The 13,999-nt window shown below is 40.4% G+C and overlaps 1 protein-coding gene across 1 annotated transcript in view; it reads right to left on the reverse strand.

Annotated features, from left to right (window-relative positions):
* Positions 1 to 13,999, reverse strand: part of CD109 (CD109 molecule) — a gene marked incomplete at its 5' end in the record, with an annotated part of 193,812 nt that overhangs the window by 44,883 nt on the left and 134,930 nt on the right. The window contains 4 exons of the mRNA XM_046676265.1: positions 1,160 to 1,277; positions 2,177 to 2,318; positions 6,535 to 6,595; positions 7,111 to 7,185. Coding sequence (XP_046532221.1) covers positions 1,160 to 1,277; positions 2,177 to 2,318; positions 6,535 to 6,595; positions 7,111 to 7,185 — 396 coding nt within the window. The remainder of the gene's footprint in view (positions 1 to 1,159; positions 1,278 to 2,176; positions 2,319 to 6,534; positions 6,596 to 7,110; positions 7,186 to 13,999) is intronic.

Here is a 13,999-nt window from a genome sequence, read left to right on the forward strand (position 1 = left end):
CGTCAGAACTGGGTCCCAGCACGTCTGAGGCCAAAGCCAAGTTCCTCTTCCGCTGCACTACACTGACTCTAGCAATCTGCTTTAACAGCCACTGGCACAATCAAACAGCTCCCATTTTAGACTCACGTGGAAAGTCCAAATGATGTTCTGCTTACTACCTGGTAACATATACATACACATGTGCTTCCTCAGAGGTGACCCAACTTTGATATTGTCACCAATCCTGCAGGGGAGGCTAGACCTCTCCCCCACCCCTGAGGATAAACTATTATTAATTCAGGCCAGTGGGTTCTCTGAATTTTTCGTGAATACAACTATTTTATAAATCAAGAGAAGATTGTACTTTGTTTTGTTTATAATTTTACCAAAAGTTGTTCACGGTTTCAGAAATTCATATCACCACAGCAAGGCCACTCCAGGTTTCTGAGCTGCTAAAACAATACAAGTGTCTCAAACCACACCTGCAGCTGTCAAACAGGGAGACCCTACATACGGCACAAATATTTGAACATGTCCCTGTGCCTCCCAGTGCAGCTATGCCTGGGCACCTACATACTGAAATAAATAATATTTTATTATACATTACTTTCCTTTTATTTCTCATTAGTATTTCACTTAGGGCATCATATTGATTTTTTTTAATTGAGTATGTAGGTATATTATATTTTCCATGAATTTCATTTTGGATAGCAAAAGGGCAAAACAAACTATCTGTTATAAAGAAGGGACTTCAGGTATGACAGGTGAGAGCCACTGGTCGAAGGCCACTGCCAGGCATTACACTCCTCTTGCTAGTGACTGGTTAGGAAGCAACACGTCATGCACCTTGACCAAAGAGATGTGACGGAATGTCTACTAGGGGACATCTAGGAGCTCCGCTCATTCCTGAAAGAGGGCCACGTGGAAACACTCTCTCTCTGGATTCAGTCAATAATAAACTTCCTCCCCAAACCTTAATATGGACCTAGCACACTTTGCAGTTTAATACAGCTCACATTCTAAAATATAAAACAGATGAAAAACAAAAAGGAAAAGCCAAGGAGGCTCTAAACTGTGACCAACACCATAAGCAATCATTTTTTAAAAATTCAGTGAGGAGCTGACACATCCTTGGCCTCGTGGCACTGCGACACTTATAAGCAGCCCTTTAATATACCACCTCCACTGGAGTAGTTGTCAGTCCAAGACCCAAGTCCTCAGAGATCACAAACGCAGTAGCGACCCAAGAAGTGATAGAATCAGGTACGGTAACTTCAAATTCTTGGTCCATCCTGGAACTAAAGTCAAAATAAACAGAAAAATCACGAAACCAAGAACTGACACATTTCGAAATGTCAACATAACCGAAACCATTTTTTGAAAGAATTTTAATTTTCCAAATAGTTTACATATCTAAATTTTTTAAAAGATTTAAGTGTAAAACAGTAGATCCAAAGTTCTCATAATAGGTCATAACAAGGTCATAATATTGCATATTGATCCATATTCCAATCAAAGCTTTCTACAGTGTATATATCTTCAGAATGAACATTATTTTTATAAAATTTGTATAGATAATAAACATGTATTTTGAATTTGACTCCAATTTATTTCTCTCAATTTGCATAAAAGTTTCCCTCTGTATCCCAGTCAATGCTATTATTTGTTTTTTTAAGGTTTGACTTGTGTCTTCTTTGAAGTTTCCATAAATAGCTGGCTATGAAATACGTGTAGATTTCAGGATGCACCTGCTCAGCCCTCAGGCCAGGGAGCGCAGGGTTTGTCAACCAAGCTGAATTCCGCCAGCACCCACGCCCCTTCGCCCTGTGCTCATGGGGATGTTTGATGAGCAGACACAAGGTGGAGTGGGTATCAGAGTGCTTCCCACCCCAAGGCAGCAGTATCGTCTCAGCAGCTCTTCTCACAAAAACCACGAGACTGCGTGGACACTAACGTCAGCCTTCCTTCGGAAAGGGCTCTCCTCTCCTCCACGGCGCTCTCACCGCCAGAAGGTGTCTGCGGCTTTATTAAACACTACATTACATACCATAAACAGCATTCCAAAAGAAAAACCTCTTTGTCTGCTTAGCTCCTGATCACACCATGTTTGCACTTAAACATTAGCAAGAGGGCAAAACTTGTTTAAAACTGACACTAAACAGAATACACACGGGCAAAGAACTTCATCAATTTTTACCCCATGTTGGCGTCCAGCCAAAGCCAAGTCTCAGGAAAATGCCTTCTGACGTGCGGACGGCTACCCAAAGCAAAGTCACGGAGATCGACCACGTACGCTTCACTCTCCTCCACAAACCTCTCGGCACTCTCTACACTGTCATCTAAGAACAAACAGTGAGAACTGTTAGGAGAAAAGTCACCAGAGAGAATGATTACAATCTTAGTCCACAGGATCACAGCACCTCCCAGCTGAACGGCACTTTAGAGTTCACTCGGCCCAATCTTCTCACTTTACAGATGAGAAACCTGAGACCCAGAGAAGTCAAGTGACTAACCCAAGGCCACGGGGTCAGTTCGGCAGAGTCAGAACCAAAAAATACCAGTTCCCTGCACCTATGGCCGATATCTGAAAAACTACTCAGAGTTCAGTTACTAAAAAATGAGTTAAATCATATATTTGTGTGTGTGTGTGAGGAAGATTGGCCCTGAGCTAACATCTGTGCCCATCTTCCTCTATGTTATCTTGATGAGCGGTGCTAGGTCTGCCCCTGGGATCCAAACCAGTGAACCCCAGGCCACCAAAGTGGCGTACATGAACTTAACCACTATGGTACCAGGCTGGCCCCCAAGTTAAATCATATTTTTAAAGCTACCTACAATTTTGCTATTCTCCTCTTTTTAGCTCCCTAGTGCTGATTACCATTGGCTACACCAGCCATAAGATGCTACAATCATCCAGTTTACTAGCTTTTATCTTGTTTTAAAAAAAAGCCATGTTTCCATACAGGCTCTGGATCACCTATCTCTATTTTTTCAACTTTTCTATAAGTTTAAAATTATTTCAAAATAAAATATCAAAAAACGTAGTAGGCACCAAGGATACAAAGGTGAATGCAATGAGCTCCACTCACTGTCTATGGAGGAGACAAATAGAAAACTGTAGTAAACATAACAGTAATAATAGACATACGTAAAATGTCTATTATGCAGAGAATGGTTGATTTTACACAGAATCTGAATGATGAAAAGAGTATAGCTATGGTTGGGAGGAAAAAATCCATTTTGCATTGTTTTTTGCAGTTCCATTTTCCCTAAGTCCCTAGATAAAACAGTATCCCATATTGGGGGGGGGGGGGGGGGGGTGTGTAAGTTAAGTAATGCATGTCCAGAATATGACAGCAAGTATCAGGTAAGAGTGGCATAAAATGAGAAGAGAAGGAATGGTTGACTCCAGATTTTAAAATATGAAATATCCCATGCTGAAGGATTTGCACTTAATCCTTTAAGCAATGATAACCTATTGAAGGTTTTAAAATAAATTAGAAACGTCACCTACCACATGTTTTATAACAATAACTTTGGCCTCAATGTGAACAATGGTTTAAGCTGGGGGAAATGGGGGCAAACAGTTAGTTAGGAGGCTACTTCGATGGTCAAGGAGATGCTAATAAGGGCCTGATGTCAAGCGAGGAGAGGAAGGACACTCTGGAAAATTCTGCTCTGCCTCTCAGCTAAATGACCTGTGTGTGCACCCACAGCATGCACATCACAGCCCTTGGCACACCCTTCTAATTGTGAGTTGGTTTGCCCCACTAGACCAAGTTGGAATCTCCACTGCCTCGTACATGCTAAGCATACAATTAACATCATCACTATCTACTGAATAATGAACAAACAAACTGGATCTGAGGGACAAGATAAGAGGTAACTACAGGCTTACAAATGACAAACATGTGCTAAGCATCTTACTTACTTGTAGATTTAACCTCATAAGAGCTCTGTGATACAAGTGACATTATTATTAGTCCTATACTTCAGGGGGAAACCTGAGGCTTAGAGAGGTTAACTGACTTTCTCAAGGTCATAAAGCCAGCATTCAAGCCAGAGGTACCTGATGATAAATTCCTTTCTTAACCACTAAACTGTTCCACATCTGAGAGAAAGAGAGGAAGGAGTTAAGGATGAGTTCTGAGTTTCTGATCTAGACAACTGGGTAGATGATGATTTCATTAACAGAGCTATGAAATCATATCAATTTGAGGAATCATATAGCAATCAAGTCATATTAAGAATGAGTAAGGTTATGAGGAGAGAGAAGATCAAAAACTTGATTGTGACATATTGAATTTAAGATATTTGTGGGGCATCAGGGTGCAGAAACAGAGGGGCAAGAAAACAGTCAAGGGGCCAGCCCTGTGGCCAAGTGGTTAAGTTTGTGCACTCTGCTTCAGCGGTCCAGAGTTTCACCAGTTTGGATCCTTGTCAGGCCACGCTGAGGTGGCGTCCCACATGCCACAACTAAAAGGACCTACAACTAGGATATACACGTATGTACTGGGGGGATTAGAGGAGAAAAAGCAGAGGAAAAAAAAACAAGATTGGCAATAGTTGTTAGCTCAGGTGCCAATCTTTAAAAAAAAAAAAGAAACCAGTCAAGATGTTCCAGAGTTGGGTTTAATGGGGAAGACACCATGGAAGGACAAGGGACTAGGGAAGAATTCGACCAAAGTGATTATCTATGTGGTCCAGCCAGATACTGGAGGGAAATAAAGGCAGGAGAAGCCAAAAACTCAGAAGAACCAGGAGAAGTCAAGACCAAAGAAGACATCTAATAGATTTATGGGAGTGAGGGAATATACAAGGTGGAAGGAGAGGCAATTGAAATGCTTGTAGAGCAATGTTCAGCTGATTATACAACCTTGGGTGACTACTGCTGCCATAGTGGTAATCGCAGGATGTGCACATTAGATGGATCAACCACAGGGACATTCAAACCCCCCAGGATGACAGCAGGAGTAAGACTTTGAATCTTTTGTGAGAGTCATCAACGTATAGAGAGGGGAAGGGAAAGCAGGTGACCAGAATGTTGACTGAAGGAGCTAGAAGTGAAATTTCTGAGCTTCAAATAATAAGTGGGTCTTAACTGAGAGTCGTTGAACAATGGTCTTGAAGTAGCCAAGAAAATACTGAACCCTATGTACCTGCTGATCCTGATCTGAGAGAGAGGCAGAAAAACGAATGTCAATCACTTGAGAAGGTTTCTAGGGCACAAGATGATGGTAAGACTATCAGGTTTCTTCTGGTTACAATGAAAAGGTGGGGAAAGGTTCTCAGAAAAGGCAAAGGAGACAAGTGTTATTAACGACAGAAGGAGCATTACAGTGGGCATCAGGATTTGATAAGTAAAGACAAACATAGATGGGTAAAAGCTGAGACTGACAGAATGGAAAAAGACAGACTTCTCTGCAGGTTGTCTAGGACAAATGATTATATGAAAAAAGCTATATGTACCACATGTCTTTAATACACAGAGGTCATAATGACCTCATAAAATCTTTTTTTTCTTCTCTCCAAATCGCCCCAGTACATAGCTGTATATTTTAGTTGTGGGTCCCTCTAGTTGCGGCATGTGGGACACCACCTCAGCATGGTCTGATGAGCGGTGCCATGTCCGCACCCAGGATCCAAACAAGCGAAACCCTAGGCCACCGAAGCAGAGCGCACGAACTCAACCACTTGGCCATGAGGCCGGCCCCTCATAAAATCTTTGACTATAAAATTATCTTTTTAGATTCAAGACAGAGGCTCAGGTGTCCTGTGAAGGCAAGAACCAAGCCAAAGCCAGAGAGCCTGGGGCCTGGTGTGGAATAACTGAGAACACCTGACAGAAATAGGGAATTCAGGGGTAGAAACTGACAGTTCTGGAGCCTCTCAAGATGATATTAGTATAATTCTACCTGAAAGGAAAGAGAACAATTTCTAGAGTTAACCATTCGCATTTATACATTTCTTTCAGTCAAAACATTTTACAACTTCTTCCTAAAAGCACACTTATTATTAGTTGGGTGGACAACTCTATTTAGCAATCCAGGGAACTAGGATATACAGATGTGAGCCTGCCCAAGAAGAACTCAGATTGATGAGACGTGTGTGTGTGTGTGTGTGTGTGTGCGCGCGCACGCATGTGCATCTGGGTCATATTTTAGGTGAACATCAAAAAGCCAGAGAACAAAAATGTTTCAAAAATACACTGCTTTTATCTAATTCCAAAATAACAGCACAGTTTGCAATACAAATTGAAAGCACAAGATCTTCCAACATGTCCAAAAATATAACCACCTCAAAGAATTATAAAGAGCAAATGGAAAACATTCCTTTCGAAGATCCAGACAGGAGCCCAGATGAACATTCCACGTCACGGCCTGAATATACTTTCCAAGTACATTAAACTCCAAACATTTTAGAATAAGAGAACAGAAAATGAAAATCGAAATATCCATGTTCAAGCAGAAAGTATTCATACATATATAAGCAATTTTTGATATCTGAGATAAAAGACTTGAACACTTTAAAAGCACATCGCCAGGTTTTACTTACAAACACCATCAATGGAATCCTTCACAAGGTGTGCATCCGTCAATACCCAGAGGCCACATTCCTAGAAAGAATAATTTTAATTTTCTTCTGAAATAAGAGTTTAAATGCTCTCTTAACTGTTTCAGCAGTCTCCCATACACCTAACTCACTCTTGCTCATTTGCATTTATGCAGAATGTGAAAGAACCTGCTTTTTTTTTACTCTTGCTCATTTTTGAGAGTTTAGGCACGCACATGAGCATACATTCTCTATCTCTATGACACACAGACACAGATACACACACACTCACTTGCACGAACAGCCATTTCAAAGTCAAGGAAAGTGATATAAAGGAAAGAAATTGGTTGTTTTATGACAAGGTAAATAATTTCTCTAATGGCGAATTTTTCCACTTGCTTTTAAAACTGGAATGATAATTATCTTTCCATTTCAAATTACACTTACACAACACACTGCACTTCAGCAACATATTTAATAAAAGGTCAAGTTTCCATAATTCAGATCATAATTCTGTAAGTGTTTGCAATACTAAAAGATATTAATATCTTTTCAAATTATATAGCAAACTAAACATACCTGAAAGACTGCAAAAGAATTCATGAACATGCCTAAATAATATCCCGTGTTATAAAGTTCCAACTCGTGGACCACCTGAGAAGAAGAAAGAATACAGGGACTAGACGGATTCGTTTCAAGCTGCTCCGCCCTCTGCAACATTTCGTGTATGTAACTTAGATAAGACACAGCCCACATGCTTATCAAATCTAAGAATGACACAAATGGAGAATAATACACATGCAAATGACCTGGTCATGACTCAGTCAGCCAAAATCATATTTCTTATTTAAACTTATTCATACTCTGTTCAGCAATGCAGAGAGTTCCTAAGAAGTATAGGCTTAGACAACTTCCCTGAGGAATTCTACCAAACATTCAAAGAATAATTAGTACCTATCCTTCTCAAACTGCTCCAAAAAATTAAAGAGGAGGGGAGGCTTCCTAACTCATTCTATGAAGCCACCATTATCCTGATACCAAAACCAGACAAGGACAACTCAAAAAAAAGAAAATTACAGGCCAATATCACTGATGAACATCAATGCAAAAATTGTCCACAAAATACTAGCCCATAAAATACAATACATTAAAAAGATCATAATCATGATCAAATTGGTTTTATTCCAGGGATGCAGGTATGGTTCAATATCCACAAATCAATCAACGTGATACACCACATTAACAAAATGAAGAACAAAAATCACATGATCATCTCAATACATGCAGAGAAAGCATTTGACAAGATACAGCATCCATTTATGATAAAAACTCTAAATAAAATAAGTATAGAAGGAAAGTAGCTCAACATAATAGAGGCCATATATGACAAACCCACAGCAAATATCATTGCCAATGGAGAAAAACTGAAAGCTATCCCTCTAAGAACAGAAACCAGACAAGGATGCCCAATCTCACCACTCTTATTTAACATAGTATTGGAAGTCCTAGCCAGAACAATCAGGCAAGAAAGAGAAATGAAAGGGATCCAAATTGGAAAAGAAGTGAAACTGTCACTATTTGCAGACAACATAATTTTATATAGAGAAAACCCTAAAGAATCCACTAAAAAACTTTTAGAAACAATAAATGAATACAGTCAAGTTGCAGGATAGAAAGTCAATATACAAAAATCAGTTGCGTTTCTATACACTAACAACAAAGTAGCAGAAAGAGAAATTAAGAATACAATCCCATTTACAATTACAACAAAAAGAACAAAATACTTAGGAATAAATGTAACCAAAGAGGAGAAAGAATTCTACACTGAAAACTATAAAACATTGTTGAAAGAAATCAAAGAAGACACAAAGAAATAGAAAGATATTCCATGCTCTTGCATTGGAAGAATTAACATAGTTAAAATGTCCATACTTCCTAAAGCAATCTATAGAGTCAATGCAATCCCTATCAAAGTTCCAACAACATTTTTCACAGAAACAGAACAAAGAATCCTAAAATTTATATGGAACAACAAAAGACCCCAAACAGCCAAAGGATCCTGAGAAAAAAGAACAAAGCTGAAGGTATCACACTCTCTGACTTCAAAATATACTACAAAGCTATAGTAACCAAAACAGCATGGTACTGGCACAAAAACAGACAAATAGATCAATGGAACAGAATTGGGAGCCCAGAAATAAAGCCACACATTTATGGAGAGCCAGTATTCGACAAGGGAGCCAAGAGCATACAATGGAGAAAGGAGATTCTCTTCAGTAAATGGTGGTGGGAAAACTGGACATGCAAAAGAATGAAAGTAGACCATTATCTTACACTATGCACATAAATCAACTCAAAATGGATTAAAGACTTGAATGTAAGACCTGAAACCATGAAACTTCTAGAAGAAAACAGAGGTAGTACGCTCTTTGACATCAATCTTAGCAGCATATTTTCAAGTACCATATCTGACCAGGCAAGGAAAACAAAAGAAAAAATGAACAAATGGGACTACATCAAACTAAAAAGCTTCTGCACAGCAAAGGAAACCATCAACAAAACGAAAAGACAACCTAACAATTGGGAGAAGAGATATTTGCAAACCGTATATCAGATAAGGGGTTAATATCCAAAATATACAATGAACTCACAAATCTCAACAAGAAAAAAAACAACAACCCAATTAAAAAATGGGGCAAAAGATCTGAACAAAGATTTCTCCAAAGAAGATATACAGATGGCCAACAGGTGCATGAAGAGATGCTCAACACCATTAACTATCAGGGCAATGCAAATCAAAACTACAATGAGGTATCACCTCACTCCAGTCAGAATGGCTGTAATTAACAAGACAGGAAACAACAAGTGTTGGAGAGGGTGTGGAGAGAAGGGAACCCTTGTTCACTGCTGGTGGGAGTGCAAACTGGTGCAGCCACTATGGAAAGCAGTATGGAGTGTCCTCAGAAAATTAAGAATAGATCTTCCATATGATCCAGCTATCCCACTGCTGAGTGTTTATCATAGGAACTTGAAAACACAAATGCATAAAGATACATGCACCCTCATGTTCATAACAGCCTTATTCACAATAGTGAAGACTTGGAAGCAACCTAGGTGCCCACGAAGGGACGAATGGACAAAGATGATGTGGTATATACACACAATGGAATAGTACTCCAGCCATAAGAATTGATGAAATCCGGCCATTCGCGACAACATGGATTAACCTTGAGAGCATTATGCAAAGTGAAATAAGTCAGAGGGAGAAAGTTAAGTATGGTATGATCTGACTCAGAAGTAGAAGATAAAAACAACAACAAACAAACATATAGCAACAGAGATTGGATTGGTGGCTACTAGAGGAGAAGGGAGGAGGGAAGAGAGCAAAAGGGGTGATGAGGCACATGTGTGGTGATGGATTGTAGTTAGTCTTTGGGTGGTGAACGTGATGTAATCTACACAGAATTCAAAATGTATTATGATGTACACAAAAACAAATAAATAAATAAATAAACAAGTGTGGGCTTGAGTTATGCCCAGGAAAAACTTAAATATCACTGGTTGACAAGAAATACATGTAGAGGTCAGCATTAAAAATGACCCAGTCTTTGGCTGAGATAAATGGGTTAAATTTCATGGTTAATAAAGTTCTGCAAAAATGTCAGTTAACTAAATTTTTTTTAAATAATACAAAGAGACAATTCACAAAAGAGGTAATGCAAATTGTTAATAAGAAGAAAAAAGTCAACATCATTGATAATCAAAGCAATGCAAATTATAACATCATTGAGATAGGTTTTCCCATAATGAGATATTTGGATGTATCACATTAGCAATGCTATTTTTTCAAGAACAGTAGTCATTGCTAGCAAGAGTGAGTAACATAGTCTTAAAAAGTGAGTAAACTTGCCAGTTCCTAAAAAATTTAAACACAGAATTAGAATATGACCCAGCAATTCCACTCCTGTGTATATACCCAAAAGAACTGAAAACAGGGACTCAGAGAGACACTTGTATGCTAATGCTCACTGCAGCACTAGTCACAGTAGCCAAAAGCAGAAACAATCTAAGCATCCATCAACAGAAGAATGGATAAACAAAACATGGTGTATATATATGTGCACAGTGGAATATTATTCAGCCACAAAGAGAAAGTTCTGACACATGATACAATATGGATGAACCTTGAAAACATTACACTAAGTGAAATAAGGCAGACACAAAAGGACAAATATTATATGATTCCACTTATATGAAATATCTAAAATAGGGAAATTCAGAGTGATGTCAGCATCATAACAGAGTGAGGTCTCACAGAAATCTTCCCCCTCTAATATACAACAACAAAAAATCCATACTCCAACAGAGGACATCCAAACAACACAAAAAAGGTCAGAGAGACCCACGCAGCCCTATGACAAGGGGCAGAGAGGCTGGAGCAACCCCTAGGAGGAAGAATGGGGTAAGAGAGATCTTCGTTCCCTCCCCTAAAGACTGTGATGGGGACAGTGGGAGGCCTTGAGAGGAAAGGAATGGGGGAGGGGACATTCGTTCAGGAACTTCAAGGACTCCCTAGGGCCCTTGCAGCCTAGAGGGAAGCCCTCTAGAGGGGTGAGAGCTGTTGTGGGGGGTGACCTCATCAAGCCAACACTCCAGGAGAGCAGAGCGAGAAAGCCTGGCATGCATGCAGGCGAAAGCACTCCTCCCCTGACTCACTCGGTGCTGCTCCACAGCCTGGGATCTTGGCTACAAGCGGAGGGCTGAGATTCTGCGGCTCTTGACCCCCATCCACTGGCCATAGGTGGTAACTGCAACTTAATAATGCCAGGATGCAAAAGAACAGAGCCTCTTGAAATACTAAACACTCTATTAGATCTCCAGACCAGAAAGAAAATGACAAGTACCCAGAAGTCAGTCCTGAGGACGCAGAAATATGTAATCTAAGTGACAAAGAATTCAAAACAGCCATCATCAAAAAATTCAATGAGGTAAAAGAGAATGTAGAGAAACAATTCAACAAGTTCAAGAGCTACTTCACAAGAGATTGAAACTATAAAGAAGACTCAAGCAGAAATATTAGAGATGAATGACACAATGGAAGAAATAAAACAAAACACGGATTCCCTGGACGCTCAAGTGGACACCACAGAGGAGCGTATCAGCATAATTGAAGATACACACGTTGAAATGCTCGAGACAGAGGAGGAGAGAGAACTAAAACTAAAAAGAAATTAAGAAAGTCTCCGAGAAACATCTGACTCAATGAGGAAAGGCAACATAAGAATTATAGGTATTCAAGAAGGAGAAGGGAAGGAGAATGGAGTAGAAAGCCTGTTCAAAGAAATAATAGCAGAGAACTTCCCAAACCCGGGGAAGGAGATGGAAATCCATGTGGAAGAGGCCATCAGATCTCCTAAATATGTCAATATAAAATCAGAAATGAAAGAGGAGCAATAACAACAGACACCACAGAAATACAACGGATTATGCTACAAAAATCTATATGCCAACAAAATGGACAATCTAGAGGAAGTGGATAAATTCTTAGACTCTTACAACCTCCCAAAGGTGAATCAAGAAGAAACAGAGAATCCAAATAGATCAATCACATGGAAAGAGATTGAAACAGCAATCAAAAGCATCCCAAAGAATAAAAGCCCAGGACCAGACGGCTTCCCTGGGGAATTCTACCAAACTTTCAGAGAAGACTGAATACCCATCCTTCTCAAGCTATTCCAAAATGGGGAAATTCATCAAGACCAAAGTAGATGAGAGGTCACCAGGGCCTGAGGGAAGGGAGAATGGGGGGTTACATTTAATGGGTACGGAGTCTCTGTTTGGAGTGATAAAAAGTTTTAGAAACAGATAGTGATGATGGTTGTACATTATGAATATAATTAATGCCACTGAATTGTACTTTTAAAAATGGTGAAACGGCAAATTTTATGTTATGTATATTTTACAACAATAAAAAAGTTAGGATCCTATACCCCTTTTGGTAACATTTTGGTACATCCTCCTTATTTACACTGGCCTTAATCAGCCAAATTAAGACAAAGGTGGGAATAAAAATCATGAAGGAATCTAAGTACAAGTTTAAAAAACACACCAAGTTTAAAATCAAACACCCACGACCACTGCTTCTGCTCCGCTAACAACAACCACTGCTCCCTCCACGGCAAGCCAACAGGCTCCCAGAAGAAAACAACAGAGTGAGCACGATCGCAACAAGCTGGCAAATCTAGTTACCCCAACTAGAGACAGTGCATCCACAGAACAAACACACGCAGCTGGCCTTCTGCTGACACCCGGTGTCCATTGAGGGAATTATCTAGGAAGAAGCACCTACCTCATCAAAAAACGTCCTCCTGTTCTACTGGCTCCCTAAAAAGGCACTGCCAAAGTTGTGGCACAGGCTAATGAGGGGCAGGGGTGTCTGAAAATTATTCCTGGAAGATCTGGAGCACTTGCATTATTCCAAGGCATTCAAGAGGCTCCCAGCAGCACCAAAAAGTTAACAGGAACAAAAGAAGCCAACAGGGTCTAGTATCACAGGCTCCCAACTCCCTCCTCCAGAGCCAAGTGTGGAGAAACAGTAGAAGCCAGCAGGAAACGTGGAGGAGCAGGGGAGGAAGCCCGGGAAAACTGAAGGGGAGCTTGAATCAGTATGTTGGGAGGAAGCAGGGGGCAGAAAGCTGCTAGAGGCAGCAGTCCGATGACAGGCTAGAAGAAAGGTTTTAAATTCCACTCTTGCTTCTCTCTAGGGGATAACCTCAGGACCATCATTCCCTCAATTTCACTGCCCAAATCCACAGTGGGAGCAGCCCAGACTACCTGTGCAGGTATGGCAAAGACAACAGTAGGTCAGCACTCTGCCCTCTGAAGCAAGAAAGTGAGGAAAACCTGTGGACAGACCCCTGGCCTCAAGCACTCCCCCCGCCCACTCCTCCAAACCCTCACGGCTGGGGATCAGAGCCTCGCAGCCTCGGGAGACTGCCTCTTCCTGGGGCTGTGTTCCCCTAAGAGCACAAATGGGAAACATTGTCTCGAAGTAGGCAGCACCCAGGGAGGGTGGAGAGCAGCTCCCAATCCCGGAAGCTCAGCCCTCCCTCTCTGCAGACTCACAGGACTCACACAGATTGGACGGGGTGCTCAGCCTTCCCAACAGACATTATCAGAGCAGCTGCCAAATCAGCTGGGATCAAAAGAGCATAACTGCCATGAAAGACACCCAACTAGGCAACACGCAGCATGTGAAGCAGAACACTGAAAATGTCAGCTCAAGAATTTAAAATAAACACAGTAAACATACATAAGGAGAAAAGGGGAAATATTAGCAATATAAAACAAGAACAAAAGATAAGAACCAAATGAAAATAATAGATATTAAAAATATAATAGCTGACATAAAGAACCCAAAGAAGGGATGAAAGTAAGACAGACACAGCTGACAACCAATCAGTGAACA

Source organism: Equus quagga, chromosome 11 (genome assembly GCF_021613505.1).
Source record: "Equus quagga isolate Etosha38 chromosome 11, UCLA_HA_Equagga_1.0, whole genome shotgun sequence".
Taxonomy (NCBI): domain Eukaryota; kingdom Metazoa; phylum Chordata; class Mammalia; order Perissodactyla; family Equidae; genus Equus; species Equus quagga.